We start from the raw sequence: 20,653 nt of genomic DNA, 5'->3' as shown, positions 1-20,653 counted from the left end.
ACTCTGTTCGTTAGAATTTTCTTAAAAACATGTCAGGTATGGAGTGCAAAAATTCCTTGTTTTAACATAGAAATACCAAGTACTGTAAAGTCAGGAGATTTTAAAATTGAGGGTTCTTTTCACATTGTAATTCCATCACTGACTTAAACACCATTACTTGTATTAGGAGGTGTGCCCTTTCCAAATATTTTCAGAAACAAGGCCATTGTATATGAATTTCTCATCCTGGTTTATGCTAAGTGCTTTCCTTTTCAAGGGCTTTTTCTCTAATAAACTCACAGCCATCAGGTTCAGCTGTTATCCTCATTATTTTACCTTCTGTGGTAACTTTGCGTCTCACATTAACTTTCAGCATATATGGATACTCATTACAAAGCTGCCCCTGAAATGTATTTGAATGTTAATACCATGTAGTGCTGAAGTCAAAGGTGAAGATCTCAGTAAGGCCAGGATTTCACCATGTGTAAAGCTAAGCAGATGCCTACCTTTTTTTTTTTTTCCTTTATTTTTGTTTCCTCTCTAGCTGTCTTTCTCCCTCTTCCTTAGCCTATCTAGGTGAAAGACCAAAAATGACCTTGAGGCATAATCAGAAAAATACCTTTTAAGTCTAAAAACTAATTACTGAGAACAAGGCATTTAAAGAATCTTTTTTTGTCTGTAACCATAAATAGCAGTGGTGAGCACTGTAACTGTAAATGTAGAACTCTTCCATAATGACTTCAGAGACTGACAAACATTCCCCAGGGATAATTTCTGTTCATCATTTTGTACCAGTAAAGATGCATATGTGGGTGGTCCTTGAGACCACCCCTAAACCTTCCAGGGCTTGTACATTACAAGTATTTCCTATCTCTGACATTAAACGAACAGAAGATACTTGGCTATGTCTTGCTGCTCTTAGGCAATAGGCTTTGAAATACCTTAAACAAAAGGATCTGATCAAGTTCTGCTTTGTTATTCTCGGATGGCTGTGCAAATTTTGGATTCTGCGTGGACCTCTTGTTCATGGTATCATATATACCTTCATGGAACATTGCTTCTAGGCAGCCTTTTTCCCCCTTTTTCTTAATCCCATTATTTTATTACATAATAGGTTTTTAAAAAATCTGAGGAATTATTGTCTATGCCTAAATAGATCCATTTCGCCATTGTGTGCTTTTCATAAAGGACTCTTAAAAATGCTGCCTTGTGACTACATGTCAAAGTATCCGCAAACATTTTTAGCTCATCTTCATAAATATGAGAATTTCAATGAGACAGATACCAGGACAGATTTGTACACACCTCCTCGGTGCTGTCTGCTAGAGGCAGTGCTGCTGGGAGGTATTTTAGTTCAAACCCTTTGAATAACATACAGGCTCTGTGAGTTAACTAGTCCAAATGAGGTGACAGTTCAAATTGTTTATCCTGCCTTGATACCTGAAATAAGAAGTGGGAGCTGAAGTTGTAGCTTTTATTTAAGTACAGTATTGAGGTCTTCATGCAGCCCTTCATATATTTTTGATCACACAATGTGGGGAAAAAGCTAGAGAAAATAGATTAGTCTTTTCTGTGGCCAGCCAGTACAATTTGTGCTGACACCCATACAGTTTTTGATGGTAAGGCTAAATGGATACAGAGTCAAAATTACCCTCTCCTACCTTAACATGAACCTCTAACTTAAGAAAAGTGTATGTTAGTAGGAATGTATGAAAATTTTTCATTGCAGTTCATTGTTCAGTGGATAAGCAGAGAATTCAAATTTCTAGACTGTAAATTTGTAATTGTATGTGAGTGGTGAACTCACTTGCTATATTTTAATTTAGGTCTTTTTAAGACCACATAATATAGCACTAGAAGCTGCATATTTTGTGTTTGGTTTTCACTACTATTTGAACAATGAGGTTTCTATATAAAATGCATGTTTTAAAGACACAGTGTGCCATTGTTCTTTGCATCCATCACTCCATGGAATCAGCTGATGCAATCTTGTCACATGAATAATCATTATTTTATTTTATTTTATTTTATCTTATGTAGGTTAATGAGGAATTTAGTCTTACAACCACTTATTTCCAAAGGTGATATTTTTAATTCTGTTTTGAATTATGCCTTTTGTTAAAGCCTGTCTGTTTTGCAAAATAGCTCTTCAACTGATCTCCGGTTCAGCATGGCTTTATGTGATGAGGAGAAGAAATTTCGGCAACAGCGAAAAGATAATATCATGCACAGTATGAAATCATTTCTGGGAGAGGAAAACAGTAAGAACTTGACCACTTCCCGTGATGTAAGTTTGGAGAGTTCACATCAAGATTAGTATCCCCTTTGGAGTCCTGCATTTGTCCCTCAAAAGAATGAATGAGACATAGGAAGTAGAAGGGTTCAATGTAAAGAGATGGCAGAAGCAAAAAACTTTCTTTTTCCTCCATAAGCATACAATATTTAAGCTGGAGAATAATTTTTCTTGTGCTCTAAAGTTTAAGGAGACAAAATCCTGTGCCAAAATGAAGCTGCACTTAAATAAGATAGGCCCATTATGTGCAAAAGGACAGTACTGTGTAAATGCCATCATAGGATAGAAATCACAGCTTTTCATTTGCACTGGCACCTTAAACTTCTGTAACTTTTATCTGGTTCTTTGTTCTTTTAATCTTTAGCAGGCTGTGCCCAGGTTAAAATTGGGCAAAGATGATAAATCCATACTTTTCATTTTGCTCTGATTCCAAATTCCATGCTTTGTTGAGCTTTTGGTTCTGAGCTGAGATCATCACCTGAAAAATGCCTAAAGGGGCTGGGAAATACCTGCTGCACAAGAAGCTTGCAGTGGCTCTGGGCACACACCTAACTGCAGAATCTGCCCTTGCATGCTTGATATCCAGCCTGTGCTCTTAAAATGGCCTTGGCTGTATGGCCTTCATGTCTAAAAGATTAGGCAGGAAATTACGTGATTTAATGTTAGAATCAGATTAGAAATTATTTTCTTTCTTTCCTTTCTTCTTTTCCTTTAGCCCATTTTATAGGGTTAGCATTACGAAGTTTATTTCTTAGAGAATGTGAGAAACTGCAGCTTTCATTGACTCGCTGGTGCTCTGTACCAAGCCAACAGAAAGTTAAGCCTACAGATCTAGATGGACTGATGGTGATTTGGGTCACATCAAAGTGAGGAAGGGTGCCAAAGCCTATTGATCTTTTCAGTGATTTCATAAAACACTTAATTGATTATTGTATTTCTATAAAATTGTTTAAAGCAAGAAAAATTATAAAAATAAACCAAGCAAATGTTCAAAACACATTATTTCAAATTAATTAAGGGTACACTTGGTGCAGATCCACTTGTTTTGTAGTAGTTTTTCCATCTTCCTCTTTCTTCCTTGCTTGTTCCCTCTCCTGGTCTGCTCCCAGAACTGTGACAGGAAGACTGTGGGGGGGGGGGGGGGGGGGGGTGTCAAACAATGAACAGAGTCAATGAATTAATCTGGCTTGATTAATTCATTGATATTGATTCCCTTTGTGCATTTTTAGTAGAAGCAGAATGTGACAGTCTTTTGCAGAATCTGGAACCAACACTGAAGAATTCCTTTTAAATTTCTATGAAGTTTTGAGCAGGTGGTAGATATGCTATTGTTGTATACTTTTGAACTCTGTCTCGCATAATAAAATGTGCTTGTCTGAGCTTTCTGAGGAAGATGAAAGAATTTGACAAATGTCGTACATATTTTGTTTGTAGTGATATAAATTGCGCATATTGTGAAGGAACATTTTTGAGTTTTTTTAATTTTCTGTTCAGTTATTTTAATCTTAACACGTGCAAATCTTACTAGAGTAGATATTTGCGAATGTGACATTGGTCTGATCTTCTACAGCAGAATAATATTTTCCTCAGAAAGGATGCAGATATTCTGCCAAGATCCAGTTAGAACTGGAGTGATACTCAGTGCCTTAAGTATCAGTTCTATGGAGGTGGTATGTGTGCATGAATTATTGTAAATGCTAGGTAAGATTTCATATTCTTTTTGTCATCATTTTCCCTTGGTATCCCTCACTGTCTCAAATATGGAAATTTTATCAGTTAAATTGCATCTTCCAAGACCAGACAGTAATCTCTAATTGTAGGCTTATCAACCCTAGGAAGGACTGAGGTAATGTGATCTTCCCGTTTTTCACATGCCAAGTATGTATTTCTAAGCTGACTTGTCAGAATTTTTAGCTGCTTCTAGCAATGAAAAAAACCTTTTTGTTCAAATTAAAATAGAGTTTTGTCCTTGTAGCCTGTCATTTTCACTTTTATTGCTACAGATGGAAGATAGCAGGAGGATTTATAGGATGTTTGTAGTCTTAACATGGCATCAGAAGTTGGGAGACATAATGAGTATTCTTAGCTGCCTGTGAGTCATTGTTTAATCTTAAGCAAGTCATTTAACTTAAAGTTCACCTAAGTTTCTTCATCTGTGAATAGCAACACGTGTGCCTTGCAGGGATGCTATGAGACTTTAATACCTGTGAAATAATTATACATCCCTGGATGGGGAAGTGAGTACTTCCAAATTTCCTTGCTTAATCTTGAGGCAGATTCTGAAAACACAGAGGATGAGATTTGCTCGGTTTATTTTTATAATTTTTCTTGCTTTAAACAATTTTATAGAAATATCATAATCAATTAAAGAACGCATATAGTTCTCTAAGACTGGATTTGCAGAACAATTTTTTAATAATCATGTGTACCCCATGGCAACTTTTTTCTGCCACAGGTATTCTTGTCCAGATTTTGCGCACTGTTTCCAGGCCATTTGGATAAAACCGTCTGCACCACTCGTTCCCCAAACAAGATGTAGTATGTTGTATCTTTTTTTTGGCAGATTACTGGAAAATATGATTGAGATGCCTTTTTCAGAGCTTGCTTTTCTTAACACATATCTTGCTTCCCAAATCCTTTTCACATTCATGCCCAGTTCGATGATTAAGCAATCAGCACATGTTGAGATGAGGCGCCCATTGATTGAAGTGGAACTGTATGCTGCTGAGCTTGTCCACACAGTACAGTGCCCCATGGATCCTAGAAACAGTACAGATGTACTGCCAAAACACTTCATCAGCATTGTTAAATCCTGTTCAGTGGAGTTTGTTTGGATGATATCTAAGCTGGTTTGTTCAAAACTAGCTTGGGTCCCTCAGCATTGTGCCATGCAGACCAACCATAGGGAAAAGAAAGCCATGCTGGCGTGGCCTTTTGGTTGTTCAGAAGTGGGCACAACCATATAGAATTGAGTGTGGCACTGTGGCCAGGGATTAGAGCAATGGACTTTTGTCTCCAAGACTTTTGAATTCAATTCACATTTTTGCTGTTGACTCACCACATCACTTTCTTTTGAGTCACTTACCCTTTTGGTCTAAGTTTACTAACCTGCTTGAATGGGTTTAGTACCTCTGCCCCTGTTTTACTGATTATGTACAAAGGACTTCAGGTGCAGAGCACCTCCAAGAGTGGAGTGCATCAGCTCCAGCCTGCGTACATGGAGAAGCGTGCATGCCTTGGTATCCTAGCTAGCTGTTCCCCATTCTTTCTCAATTGTGAGATGGCTTCTTGGTCCCTTTCCCTTTGTACTCTGTCTGCAGCTACTTCCCCCCTGCCTCTGTCCTATTCATCCTAGAGGGCAACTTGTAAGATGGGTGTATGTAATTTCAAATTGTTTCATTTCTTGCCCTTAAATGTGTTGGAAACTGAACTTCAGCTAAAAAGCTGCTTTAACAAACCTACCTGCTTGGAAGTGTGCTCTACCTTCCCCTCTGCAAAGCAGGAAAGGACTCTTAACCTTCATCGCCTGACTTATGCCTACAAGTCAACTTGTATTCAGTTGGCTGAAATAAATGAATGTAAAAGTGCAGTAGATTCTTCTGTTCAGTTATTTTTTCATCTAAATAATGATAAAAGCTTTGTTTGCTGTGGGAAGCTTACTTAAGCTGCTGCCCTCTGCTCTAGAGCTCATCTGTTGAATTTCATTTCTGGAAATAAAGTAGTGACTGAAGTTCTTCATGCTTTGCTTTGGTATCAAGTGGAAATGAAGGGATACTATACATCCACCTACCTCTTGGTATACCCGCCCTCCCTCAGTATAGGAATCTATGATTCCCAGAATGTCTGTGGATTAAGTATACAGGAAGCATTTGCAGTCAGGATGCTAGTGACTCTTCTTGACATTCTTTATTGATCCTCCTTGCGGATTTCTCTGCATCCTCAAGAAAACTCAGATTTTCCCTTGTGCTCATGCCACTTCACTGATGAATAGGTTTGTTGAATAGTGGTGCTTTGGAAGTGTTCTCACATACTTTTTCCAGGCTTGCACCTGCAAACCACCGTCTTCATCCTGTTGGGATTTGTCTGTGTAGGTTAATTAGGTAGTGTTTGTAAAGAGCTTTCAAAGCCTAACGTACATTATTAAATTTGTGATTAGTAATGTGGCTTTTCTGTTCAAAGCAACTGCTCTGTTATTGGGGTGTTGGCTTAACAAAACAGGCATGTCCTAAATCTTTACCTTTGTTTTGTCATTTTTTTGATAGATAGCTATCTCTGGAGGTGCATTACGAATGCTGATGCCAGTAAATACTTGTGGTTTCTATTACTAAAGCTTAACACTTATGAAAAAGATAATCAAATAATCTTACTGTATCAAGAATAAGCAGTTTTTGAGGAATGGAAGCCTTGAGAAATGTTTCTGCTTACTTGGTCATTGTGCTTGGTCATTTCCATGTGACTGTGCATTGTCACTAAGTTTCATGGCTTGGAGTGTGGAGACTGCAGAAAGAAACTGAAATCACATGGTTTCTTTTCTTATAACTAATCCCATCTATTGGCACCTTAAATTGCATTTCAGTGAAATTTTTGACTAATTACCAGTTTGATCAGATAGGGGCTTTCTGCACAACTGTGTAATTCTTTTTATGCTTCGTAACAACCAAGAGGTTGTTACCTTATCACCATTGAACAGTGGAAAATTCTTCTTGGTTTTGGAAGCTGAGAACCAGATGGGACCTTTGCTTAGTCTAAAACACTTGATGACGGTAGCAAGTGAATTTTTATTTTATTTTGTCTTCTTTCTAGATATTTGGGGAAACTATGCAGTGGAAGGGAATGGCTTTGAAGTCAGGGCTGGGAAGGCTGGGAAATAAGAAGAAAAGAAGTATAAAATAAAACACCTGTAGATACATATTCAATATGGTGCCACTTGTAACTGGGTCTGCTTTTGCTCACTTTGCTATCTCTTGGTAGCTGAGTAGGTGTACAGATACACATAAATTCTCCTTACCTTTCCTGTAGTTTTTGCAAGGTAGCTGTAAATTTGAGACTGTCTTCGTGCTATATAGTAATATCAGATGTTTTTATTATAAAATGTGTTTTTAAACTCCTAGCCAAAATATTCTTTGTCTCTCTTCTGTTTCTGATGAGTAAGTTTTACTGCTTTTGGCTCTGTTACAAAGATATAATTTGGATTAAAGGTGGTGTTTGCATTGCTTTAAAAATCTCTGTGGTCTTGTAACTAAATAGTTTATTTAGTAACTATATTTAATATCCTCTCTATTTTGGATTATGGATAAGAAGGACAGACATTCTAAAGAAATTCTCAGTATATTTTTATTAGAAATCTTGCTACAAGTGGTGCCGCCTTCAAATAAATTCTAATTCTTCAGATACCAGGCAATTAGAGTTCTAAGTAACAGGGCATCATGGGGGCAACAACTTAATAATGCTGAGACCTGATGTGGTTTATTCACCCAATTTGTAGACTTCCTGGTTGTATTTTAAGGTCTGAAGCAGTGCCACAATCTGTGCGAATGAACTGAACTTGAAATTCTATACATTATTTCAGTAGACAGGATGCTAAGGAGGGTCATAATGATAGTATTTGACTTTATATATATATATATATATATTATTTTATATATATATAAAAAAAAATATATATTACTACTTGACCAGAAGAATCAGAGAAATCAGGCATTACCTTTCTGTGCCTGTAAGGAACCTAAAATGGAGGATTCTGCGCAGTGATAATGTTGTGCCCTATTAGCAAGTAGTAGTGAATAAAAAGTACAATATAACAGAGCCGTTACTTTCTTTCTAATCATTACCCAGAAGCTCCCAAAAGATGTGTCTCTGGTTGTATCCTGATGTTCTGTGCAATCAAGGAGCTGCTTTCTTGTAGAGGACAGCCCCCTTGCACCCTTTTTCCTCACCTATCTTCTCAGCCTCCACCCATCCGTGGCAGTGTGCGAGGCATGTGTGCTGTCCCACCAAGTCTGTGGCATTCTGATTGTGTCATAGACCTGTGACTGCACTTGAACTTCCAATTTTTCTTTTTTGATGTCTCTGTTCATTAATATAGAGACATTTGAGGTAAGCCTCTGAACAATCTTCCTTCTGAGCAGGAACATGCAGGTCTCACTACTAACTTTAGCCCATGCATTCCTCCTGCATTTGCAACATTTGCACCCTTTGCTCATTTAGGTCCCTGTCATTGAAGTTAGTCTGAAGTCTTCCTCATTAAATTAGCAAGTCTGTTCCTCACTCTGTTGGTCAGGTGGATTCTTTATTTCCCATGGGCCGTCTTCACCAGCAAGCAAGGCTTCATGGTGAGGAAGCCAAGAGTCTTACTAGTGACACCACCTGCACCTGATAGCATCTGCTTGAGCCATTCGTCTTCCAGACTAGAAAGATCAAGTCACCAGGCTACAGCCTCGGGTGCCTGTGCCCCTTATTCTTACTCATCTGAGCACCTCTCATCTGCTCAGGGTATCTCTCCCCTGCTTCTATCACTGTTGCCCACATGGATGACCAGCGAGGAGTAGCATCTGGAAAGCCAGGTGAGACTCAGCCATTTCTCCGTGCCATCGTGGATCTGGAGTCTAGGCAAGCAGCAGACCTCCCTAAACAATCACTCTGGCTGGCAGGTTGGCCTGTGTCCCATGGAAGAGGGAGTCATCAGCTACTGTGCTTGTCACTTTGTAGCACTGTTTCTTATCCAGTAACCTGTGATATCTGGTCCAAAATCCTCCCTGACAGTGTTTGTTCCTTCTCTGTCACCAGGGCTCTGAAATAAGGCAAAGAGCTGCAGGTGGAAGGGGAGACTTCTCTCACTGCCAGAAGTAGCATGCTTGCAGCTCCCTCTCTCCTGGGAATTCATGCTTTCTTCCTGCCCTTGTGTTGCCTCAGTCATATCTTCCTTCTTGCCTACATGGGTACTAGGCACATTTAGCTTCCCTTTATGTCCCTGCATGCCAAGTGTTTTGCACCTTCCGGTTGCTCATGGTCCCTAGGTACAAGATAAACAGGAAGCTGGAAGGAAGTCTGCTCTGCCCCTCCGTGAGTTTTCCACCTTGGCAGAACCTCTCATGCTGCCAGCTGGTTCCTGGCTTCCCTTGCTCATGATCGGCAGTGCTCTCCTCCCATACTGCAATCCAAAAGTACTCTTGCCATCCAGCTCTTTGTGAAGCAGATGGGACTGAGTAAATGACATACAGATATTATACATTGCCCTTGGGCCCAGAGAACCTAAGAGGGACAGGTAACTTCGTGGGTGGGATTACAGTACTGTTCCATTCTACATACAGTGTTTAAAAGTCATATCTCAAAGGGCTTTATTAAAGTATCTTGCCATTCTCTTACACACATACCACTAAAAGACTGCAGAATACCTTCTTTTTGGCTTGTTAGAACTTTTGTGCACAGGTTTGGAAAAGCACAGGTTTCTTCTCTGCTGTGAGGATCTCTGGATGGTGACCTACTAATTGCACAAGGCTGGTATGTTTGACCAGTGACTGATGAATGTTGTTTATTTACTGCTTTTAAGTCTTTATCAGAATTGTTGTGGTGATATGCTATTCTTATCTATGCAGGTACCAGTGATAGCGATATTGGGTTCAGGAGGTGGATTTCGTGCCATGGTAGGGTTTGCTGGAGTCATGAAAGCACTTTATGAATCAGGAGTTTTAGACTGTGCGACCTACATTGCTGGTCTCTCAGGATCCACGTGGTAAGGGTTTTTTCTTTTGTTTTTCTTCAGTTTTTCTTCAGGAAGTTCAAGAATGAATTTTCATGAGACTTGACTTTATTTCTAAGGTTATAATTCACAGCAAATTTTAGGCATACGCTATCAGTACAGAAAAGACATATGGAGGCAGCTATCTTGCAGCATAGTGGGTCAGTGGAGCAAGTCTGCTGGTGGAGGTATTTCAGAATGCCTTGAAGGGTGAGGACAGCTCAGTATCCAGGTGATCTTCCCAGGAGCTTTGATAGCAGGAATGGATGAAAAGAGGTGCTACACATATGCACCCGCATTTCTGTATCAACAGCCAATACTGTATGTACTAGGACTGTGTAACTGATTCTGTCATCTTGATAACCAAAAAATAAAGAATTCAAGCTGTTGGTGTAAATCCAAAATATTTTTTGTGTTGTTTTATTTTCCTGATGAAATGAAAAAAAAAATTTCTTTGTGATCTGAAGATGACGACTCATTCAACCCAAAATGGATTGTATACTTTTGGGGAAATTTTCAGAGATTCTCAAAGTCACCGAAAGGTCTTTTGCTCCATTTTAAACTCATTAGTCCCCTTCTTAGTGGATTTACTGGGGATGTCTAGGACCTGTTCACTGATTCTTTCTTACCATAAGGAAATTTGTATTTCAGCTTGTAGGAATGAATACCGACTGGCTGCCATGCTGCAGGGCATCCTGCTATGGATTGCCTTGTATCACTCCTATTGTCACTGTTTAATTTAGAAATTACATTGTTTTTTAAAATAGTTTGTTATCAGATGGGGCTAAAAATCTTCAAAGATGTCTCAATGAGAATGCCCTAATCAAATAGTTATGATGTCCTTCTGTCTGACTCAATGAATACTTCAGACCATTAACAGGAATAACAGCAACAGGAGAAAATCAGAGTGACATCACTGTGTGAAAGGCACTCTCTGGCCATTATGAGCTTAGGGTTTTGTAGGCAGGAGAATGCTTTGAACCCCAGTATTATGTCTGCCTCAACTACTCTTCTGAATGAGAGGATTTCTCTTTTCTCTGCCCAGTGCTATGAACCTGCAGCCTTTTGTCTTCTTGGCTTTTATAAAAATTGTCCTAAATTACACTTATTACAAATGTTGAAACTATTTGTTTTGATGTTTCTTAAATGAAATGATGTAACATATTTAAAAGCTGTATAATATTCATTAGCCAAAGACATTTGACAAATTCAGTCCAAATTTCTTAACTGTTTAGACTCCTTAACACTACATTTTTTTCATTAAGTGAAAAATTGCAGACCTTTTTTTTTTGTCTAAAACTTGGTTTTAATGTCAATGGATGAGGTTGCAGTAGAGGATGTTACATCCTAAGAAAATTTTGAACTTTTCAAGGGAATATCCCAAATGTCACAAAATACGATTTTATCATAACCATACCAGTTTGAATACTGGAGCTGCATCTGAATCCAGTTTAGGGCCACCTAGTACAAGAAAGGTGTTGACAAACTGGATTAATTCCGTCAGAGTACCACCTAGGCAATTAGGAGACTAGAGCACATGAGAAAGTGAGGCAGCTGGATTTGTTCAGCCTTGAGGAGTAGGCAAAGGTAGTGGTGGTGGGAGATCTTGCTCTTATCTTCAGCTACCTAATCAGTAGCTGTAAAGAAGACTCTTTTTGGAGATGCACAGAGAAAGGACAGGGAGTAATTGCCATAAATTACAGCAAGAGAAATTTGATTAGCTATTAGGAAAATTACTTTGCAGTGAGAATGGTCAAGCACTTGAATGTATTGCCCCATCCTTACTTGACTAGTCTGGGTAAGGTGTCATCCTCTGTCTGTGTGACTCAGTGAATACTTCATGTGAAAGCAGAACTTGACTGAACAAAGCCCTGACCAACCTGATCCGACTTTTAAGTTGGCTTTGCATTGAGCAGGAATTTGGAATAGAGACCTCGAGGTTCTTTCCAGTCTAAATTACAAGATTATATGAATGTCTCATTTCTCTGAGAGTAAGGGAAAAAGGCTTTTGTTGGAATAGCTAAATATAAATGAGCAGGGAATCTGCCTGGGATGAGTTTTATCCCCTGGTTTAAGGAAGCACATGAATTTTGGTTCACACATTCTAAGGAAATATTCTAACCCCAAAGTTGTTAACTCTTTTGAAATAGATAATGATCTGTTCTATTCCTTGTGTGGCTTTTTTTCAATTACTTTTAACTTGTGTGAAGCTTGCTTCCTCCCTCCCAGGCTAGATAGAAAGCTTTCAGCATGCCAGAAGGTTTTGAAATGCCAGAAGTGTCTATGAACTAGAGTAAGTTTCTCGTTTAGATGGGACTATAGAAGGTTGGCATCCCTGGAACCTGGGTTTTCTATCACTAGTGATTGGGGGGGCAGATTTATCGCTGTCTATTGAGAGACCTGGATGTACTTTTGTCAAATTTGTGAAAAGTGGAAGATACCATTTGGCTGGATGAAGAGCAATTGAATAGTGCAATGTAGCGTGAAAAATTTTCACTGTTTCTAGGGAATGGTATGTAGTCCATGTTCTGAAAAGATGTCAGTCAGCTGGCCATGAGGTCCTTTTTTGGGAAAACCCAGGTGTGAATACATAGTTGATCTAATGTAAACCTATAAAATCTCTATTAAAATAGCAAGATTATCTGAACTGATTCAGTCAGAAACATATGTTGGAAACAGTTATATTTGAACAAATTTGCTTTTGCTGTCTTGGTGATGTCACCTATTCAAATGTTCCTTCCTTGATGAATAAATAAATTGACACTTTGACACTCCCTTTCTTTTCTTTTTTTTCCATGCAGTCTATTACTTGGGAATAATGCTCTTTTCTTTTTTCTGGAGGGTGGAGAATACCTTTCCTGGTGGGAGAGGCAGGTTTTCACTTGTTCGCTCAGATGCATGCCTAACCTTGGAGCAATGCACTTACCTCCCTAATGGTTTCTGTCGTCTTGCTTCAACCTTGTACTGAATTCTTCATCCTGCGTTTTCCTTTCTCTGCTTACATGGAAGCTTGCTGCTGTGTTTGTTCCACCCATGAACTGACGTGCGTGCTAAGCTTTAGAGACTGCGTAAGGACTAATGAATCAAGTTCTTACATCATGCATGTGACAGGGTTCATCATGCTGTCAAGTAAGTTGCCAGGCTGTGATCTCAGGGCCAAGCGTGCACAGTGTGTATCTCACTGCTGTGCAGAATTATGCCTGCAGTATGGTATGTATACCTGAGCCAGCTAATTGAATAAATAATAGTGAAATGAGCATCTAGTAGATTAGTATGGCCTATCTGGAGTTATCACCCGTAGTGTTACTTAAGCCAACCAAGTGCAAACCACAGTTGTCTGCATGTGTGTCTAAACTTTGTTTTGAGTAAACAAAACTTCAGTTTCCAGAGTTACTCGCTGACAAAATCAAGATTTGCCTGATAGACCTCTTCTGAATTGTCAGAGTCAATTAAATCTCTGCACAGGTTGTAGTTATTGTGCTTCACCTTATTATGAAAACATCTAGATCCTGGAAAGCATACCATATACTAATATATTTTAGGAATTTTTGAATAGTGATAATGAACTGGAGAGTGACAGAGAGAGGTACATCTTAGAGTGAAAGAACTGCATGTATGTACTTACAGGACCTCCAGTCTGCCAAATTTAGGTGCACTGTGACAACTTGAGAAGTGCTATTTTCAGCTTATGATGATTCTGTCCATTATCCCTTAAACAAATAAATGAGGAACACCTTATAAAACAAATTGTTTAGCTTTCTATGCCTTGAGAAAAAGGAAATGACAATTTACTGTATAAATGGTGAGTAAATTAATCTGATTTAATCAGTAATTGTATCAAATTATTTATGAGCTTATTGTACATTTCAGGCAGCTGACATTGAACCAGGGTTTGATACTTACAGAGCCTGTTTTCCATTGCAGGTACATGTCAACTTTGTATTCACACCCAGATTTTCCAGAAAAAGGACCGAAAGAGATTAATCAAGAATTGATGAACTCTGTGAGTCACAACCCACTTCTGCTGCTCACTCCTCAGAAAGTCAAACGCTACATTGAAGCACTGTGGAATAAGAAAAGCTCAGGGCAGCCTGTCACCTTCACAGACATCTTTGGAATGCTAATAGGTGAAACACTTATCCATAATGTGAGTTCATTTTTTTATGATTATTAGAGTTGTGAAACTATTGTGTAATAACTGCTGTTACTATTCTTTTGAAATGACCTTGGTAACATTTAACAAAGCATGTTTAGCAATAGGAATATTTAAAGTTATAGCTGAACAGGTACTGGATAAGAAACTTGTAAAATGCTTTCCTTGCTCTGGGACATGTTTCTGAATGGTACTCAGTTCTTTAAGAGCCAGGAAAGCGTGATGCATTTATGTGCAACAGAAATGAGCTCAACCGCTGGGTACTTGTAGCAAGCTCTTAACATTGTGTATCATCCATTAAAATTACTGCTCAAGCAGTTTCAACAAAAAATTACAGAGTGGTGTAACCTCTTTATGCACATTTTGCTATAAGAAGAGCAGCATTTGCTTAAAAAATACTAATTTCAAGGTGGAAGATCCACGTCTTTATATATTATTACTTGTTTTTCTGAGAAACGGGACAATAGGAGGTCTTCATACTGTTGTATTTTATTATTGAAAAATCCTAATTGACTGAATCAGGCACACAGACTTCAAATGAGTCAGGTGAGCAGAATTTGGATTTGCTCTTATGGTAAGATTAAAATGTGTTAATAGATTCACAGACATGTTTTATACACTTGTATCTTTCATGAGTATACACTGCCATTAGGTTTTGAACACTTTAAAATACTGAAAAACAGGCAACACAGCTTTTAGTAATTGTGATATATAAGCTAAGTTTCTGACGATGAAGGGGTGTTAATGATCATGTGGGGTTGGTTAGAAGTCCCTGTTTACTAAGGAGTTACACAAATGCACAGACGTTAAGCTTAAATCTGAACCTGACACAATCAGGGAAAAATGGAAATAAGGGTCTTGGTTATTCACAGATAACACATCTTAGTACTATTATGTCATAATGACTTTCAGTCTTTCTAGATTGCAGACGCCAGAATATTTTCTGGGGGAGATGCAGATCCTTTGTTAGCAAATGTAAGCCTCTTAATAGTCCATTTGCTTTTCTTAGTTATCTTTGCTGACTTTTCAGGAACAGCACAGATTGAAAAACATTACATGATCATTAATGGCAGTTCTGCCTAAGAGGGATTTTTCCTTGTTTTAGTCTTTTACAGTAGCAGAGGGAAAGAAATTGCTTTGTCCAACACTACTGTTTTCTTTTTGGCCATGTTATTTTGGATTCTGTAACACATGCTTATTTAATCTTCCTATCATGTCTTCTCCCACTCCTTCCTTCCTGAATTGTGCAGTTAAAAGGCATTCAAGCAGATTACTTCCTTTTACAAATTCTTCTGTTCTGTTTTTCTTGGAAGTAACCAAGTTTGTCCATTTTTCTTCTCTTTGAGAATTTCAGAGAAATGAGTAGTCTCCCAAATATCAGCAGGCCTTCATAGGATCCGTTTGGATGTAATGTCTTTCTTTTTCATGCAGAGAATGGACACCACTTTGAGCAACATGAAAGAGAAAATCAATAATGCACAATGTGCTCTCCCACTCTTTACCTGTCTCCATGTCAAACCAGATGTCTCAGAGCTTATGTTTGCAGGTATGTTTTCAATCTGTGTACTGAGTCACTTGTGAAAAGGAGTGCATCGCTGCCAAAAAAAAGCCTATTTTTTTTAATACTTCAGAGAATAGTTGTATCCTGCAACTTGGTCCACTTTGAAATTATTAGTCTTATGGCAAGGATTAGGAAGGAATTTGCCATGATATGAAACATTCTTTGGGGCTTAACAAAATTTGCATTGTTATGAACTGAATACAGGGAGATTTTGATTTATAAAAAGAATAGGAAGCTGTGATGCTGAAGGATATCAGGCATATCATAAGGACTGTTCTGGTGGGTTTTAAAAAATGACTGGGAAGTGGACACATTGGTGTTCAGCGGTTTCTGGGAATCTGACAGTAGAGTCTGATAACAAGAAGTTACTCAGGGATAAGGGATCACATACTTAGGTAGGTGGATACTTATTCGATTGGTGCACTACTTACACCAGGGTTACAGGGCTGTGGAGAACAGGCATCAAATGGACATATTCGTCATGGCATACCACTGAGCATTTTCTTGGCTTTGAAGATGCATCTTTTCCTGTCCATGGAAAGACAAACAGACTGTGTTTTAGGTCAACAGCCTTTTATTTCTCCATCATTCTTGGGTTTGGAGACTTATTCTTAGACCATTTTGTAAGCTTTTTTTTTTTTTTACCTGAAAATAAGTCTAACACCATAACAGCCTCTTTAGGTTTCTGTGAAATGTTAAGTGGTGGCCAAGTTTTGTTCTCTATATGTTACAAAAAAAAAAAGATTCCCTACCAATTGAAAAGTGTTGCTTATTCATGAAGTAGCTAAGTGCATTGCAGGAGTCAAGACGAAAAGAAAGCTGGTGTTTCTCCAACAGCAGAAAGCTGCTTAACATTAGTTTATCAAACAGGTAAAGGGAAATGTCTTCAGTCATACAGGATTATTCCTCTTTGTAAGAAGAGTGAAATTAGAATTGAACAAACAAATTAGATATACTACCTCTTTTTTACTTCTTGCACAGTGTGAAGTACTGTTGGTAACACAAAAGGGGCTTTTGCTTTTATTTATTCCATAGGTTTTAATCCCATCTAGTAGCCTTGAGAGTGGGTCCAAATGTGTTAGATGCTGTACAAAGAAAAGGATATGTATATCTATATAGTTATACATAAGACCGAGAAGGGAAACACCAAGTGACTTGCCTGAGGTTTAGAAGTCAGACATTGTATCCACGTTTCCTAAAAAGGTTATTTGGAACAGTTGCTGTCAAAACTCGTTCATAATGGAAAATGAGGTTGTAAATTAGGTTAAATTTTTCATGGGAGAAGTCTACTTTCCTCCTTAGGAAACTGAAACCTTTTTCTTTGAAAATAAAGTATTTTGGGTTTTGATGAGCTTCTGTTTTCTGAAAAATTTTATTTGGGTTACTTATTTACTGTTTGAAAAACAAAATTATCTTTAGTTAATAATGACCTTCTCTAAGCAAGACCAGAAGCACCTGAAGGCTGGTCTAATTTCTCTAGCCTTACCAATTGGTCTAAAAAAGGTATTGCCTCTGCCAATGGATCTTGGTTTTGCTTTTTTGAGGCTATCATCTATATCATTGTATAGGATGCTAGATCTTGATCATTTCTCTTTTAAGCTTTTTTTTCTCCTTTTAGAATGGAACAGCTATTCTTGATGTGAAATATATAGTAAGTTTTTAACAGAAATTTTTACACTTTCTTATTTACTAGATTATAGATGTAGGTGAGATCTTTAATGTTGTTTCAAGTTGAAATGCATTAATTATATCAGATAACATTCCTTCTGGGAGTGATGGTGCAAGATTTCATGCAGCTGCTAATAGCTTTCATGCCCCAGGCTCTGCATGTTTTCTCTACCAATAGCATTTTTGACCCAGGTGGCGCCGGCCATACCCAGAACTGCAGTAATCATTTTAACTGAACATAATTACAGTGATTTAGTTAAAGACAGCTTTTTTTTTTTTTCTTAGTTACTATAGCTTCTTTAATGATAAGAAATTACCTGAAGGTACTGATATTCAGTGTTAAAAAGGGGAGTGGAATTTAATGTTTGGCTTTGGTATTGTGTGCTTCCATCCCCTAACAGCCTTGTTCACCAACTTTGCTGCTGCTGCAATGCCAGACCAGTCAAAATTTGGACTGGGGTTTTGCTCTTGAAAATCATGATAGCAAACTTATGTCTGTGAGAGGGTGAGTGTGTGTGTCACTCCATACCAGTAAGTGCTACAGAATTCCTTTGGGAAGCAGGGCTGCCTTGAGGTATGGATACTTAGCGCTCAGATCCCACGCTCCAGGTTTCAGAGGGATCCTTCAGTCGGTGCTTGGTCAGCCATGTTCATCACACATACGGATTGGTTATGTGGTTTTGACCTGCCTGCATGCAGCAAGGCTGGACTGTAAAGTGAATCCGGTCTCAATGTGTGAATACAGTCCATGCATATATATGCCCAATCCTGAATCTGCCAAATGCTTAATGTTGGCAAAATATTACCTCTCTGTCTTCCCTCCTGAGAACAGGAAAAATCTGTTGCATCTTCAGCTGGTATGAAGCAGTGTAGAGTTATGATCGAACTTACATCAAGACCACATCCAAAATGCAGTGAGCACAGCTGAAAGGTTTGACTTTACGTTTTGGATTAAGCCACAGCCAAGAAACTAGCCTGGTTTACTGGGATATAAACACTATGTATTTCTCTTGGTATAGAGTTCTCGTCTCTTGGGACATCAAGTCCTGCTCATTTAAATGGCCACTGTCTCAAGGAGCTTCTGAAATGGCAGAAGCTAATGCTGAAGCCCTTCAATTTTAAAGCAGAATTATTTCCCTAAGCAGGATATGTGATTTGAGAAATCATCTTCTTCGGTGCAAATACAAAATGAAAGCGGACTATCACAGATTAAATTAATTCTAAATCTAAATTCAGTTTCGCTGTCAGCATGGTTCTGAATACATTTGCCAATTCCTGTTTATATATCTAAAGGGAAATACCATTAAATTCCTGGACTGGGTCTTCAAAGGAATTTCCTTCTGCTCCAATAAATGTGAAGATTTGTGGGTGGTTTATTTGGAAAGTAGGATGTTGTATTTGACTTAGCATAGATAAGCGTTGTCCCATGAAACAAAACTCTCAGCAGTCATGATTAAATCTTTCCTTTTCAGAACGAGTGGTTAACCTGATGCTTAACATTTCAAGAGAAACACTGAATATCTTGAGGAGTGGATGGAACCCTGTGACTTTTGGGACTTTTCAAAGCTGTTTCTTTTGCCTTTCTATTTCAGAATTATTTCTTATTTGTTTATAGAAGCAGTCGAATCAATCAGTACTAACAGTATCAAAGACAAAATGGGTGAATGGGTGAAATACTAAAAATGTAGGGTACTTTTTGTTATTGCTCCCTTTTTGAAATGAATTCTCTGATGTAAGCAATTCCACTGGTATCAAAGAAAATATTTCAAAATCAGCTAAAATCCATTTTCAAAAAAGTCATACATCGCAGAATGTAAATCACTTCTGAAATTTTCTGCTAAGATCAGAAAATGCATTTGAACATTTTATTCCGTATTTTTATTGATCTCTGTATTCCACAAAATGGCATGTACTTTCAAAAATATGTTTGGCACTGTTTGGTATTAGTAAGTTTCTCAGCTGCCTCTCAGCTTTGCCTTTTCATATTGGATTTCACTAGAAACTTAAGGTTTTGTTGGAATCCAAATGCCTCTCCTAGAATATTTCACAAGTTTTGTGATATTAAATAATTTTTCTTCCACCTTTGCTACTGCCCTCCATATTTTTTATAGGATCACAGTGAAAGAAAAGAAACTTGGAACTTAGAACCATGTTGCATTTCATGTGACAGGGAATCATAGTGAAGCATGAGATGAAAACCAGATGTCATTTTTTCTCATTCGTGATCACTACTTTTATACTTCTGTTTTTACAAGCTCATATTTTTTCACTGAAGTTTGTTGTGATGAGAGAGAATGAGAATAAGAATTCCTCTTCTGCTGAGACATTAGACTGTCCTTCATTTGAAATAAAAATTTTGACTTCTGCACAACCTAGGAGATACTCCTCTTGGTTATTTAGCTTCCCATTTAACTAAAATCTCTTTGCTTGGATGGAGGTTTCACTCATTTATGTATTTTCATCCTGTTTCTATTCAGGTTGAGTTTGCTAACTAAACACCATTTTGTTTCTTGTTTTGCAGACTGGGTGGAATTCAGTCCATATGAGATTGGTATGGCAAAATATGGCACTTTTATGTCTCCTGATTTGTTTGGAAGCAAATTTTTTATGGGGACAGTCGTGAAGAAGTATAGTGAAAATCCCTTGCATTTCTTGATGGGTGAGTATGTGACAGAAAGAAACTTTAAAATAATTTCAGCAGTTCATGGACAAGGACTTCTAAATGCAATCACACAAAGTGTGAGACAAGAAGTAGGGTTCTCAATTTGTTGGAAGACATCCATTTGAAAGATTTCACAGATGTGGATTGGCATTCCCTGTTTTTTCGATTCTGGTGTGTACATCTGAACTTATGACTTAGCATGTTCCAAAATCGGGTGTGTTCAGAGAGCAAACAACTGCTCAAACAGTGCAGTATATGGTTTTTTTCTTCTACTGCTTCCATTTATTTTTTTACTTCTTCCCTTTCAGGCGTCTGGGGCAGTGCATTTTCTATATTATTTAACAGAGTGCTTGGCGTCTCCAATTCTCAAAATAAAGGTCCCACCATGGAAGAAGAATTAGGTAATATTAAACAATTACTAGTAAGATTCAGTGCACTCTCTGTGGAAGGATGGCACTCTGCTGGTAGTAATTTTAAGAATGTGGAATTCAAGTAACTTTAATTGCTGACATTGCTAGATGCTGATGAGGTCAGGGAAAGAGGGCTAGTAATTTTCTTTCTTTCACTTTTGTTTCTGATCCAGTATCAGAGGTACTGAA

At 38.1% G+C, this 20,653-nt stretch overlaps 1 protein-coding gene across 2 annotated transcripts in view; it reads left to right on the top strand.

Annotated features, from left to right (window-relative positions):
* PLA2G4A (phospholipase A2 group IVA) overlaps positions 1-20,653 on the top strand; it is a 68,917-nt gene that overhangs the window by 30,660 nt on the left and 17,604 nt on the right. For both annotated transcript variants that reach the window (XM_069789559.1, XM_069789561.1), the window contains exons 6-11: positions 2,125-2,266; positions 9,868-10,004; positions 13,935-14,157; positions 15,595-15,709; positions 19,914-20,051; positions 20,363-20,455. In XM_069789559.1, coding sequence (XP_069645660.1) covers positions 2,125-2,266; positions 9,868-10,004; positions 13,935-14,157; positions 15,595-15,709; positions 19,914-20,051; positions 20,363-20,455 — 848 coding nt within the window. The remainder of the gene's footprint in view (positions 1-2,124; positions 2,267-9,867; positions 10,005-13,934; positions 14,158-15,594; positions 15,710-19,913; positions 20,052-20,362; positions 20,456-20,653) is intronic.

Source organism: Haliaeetus albicilla, chromosome 8, assembly GCF_947461875.1.
Source record: "Haliaeetus albicilla chromosome 8, bHalAlb1.1, whole genome shotgun sequence".
Classification (NCBI taxonomy): domain Eukaryota; kingdom Metazoa; phylum Chordata; class Aves; order Accipitriformes; family Accipitridae; genus Haliaeetus; species Haliaeetus albicilla.
The sequence above is the reverse complement of the archived record's forward strand: the minus strand, read 5'-3'. Positions and strand labels throughout refer to the sequence as shown.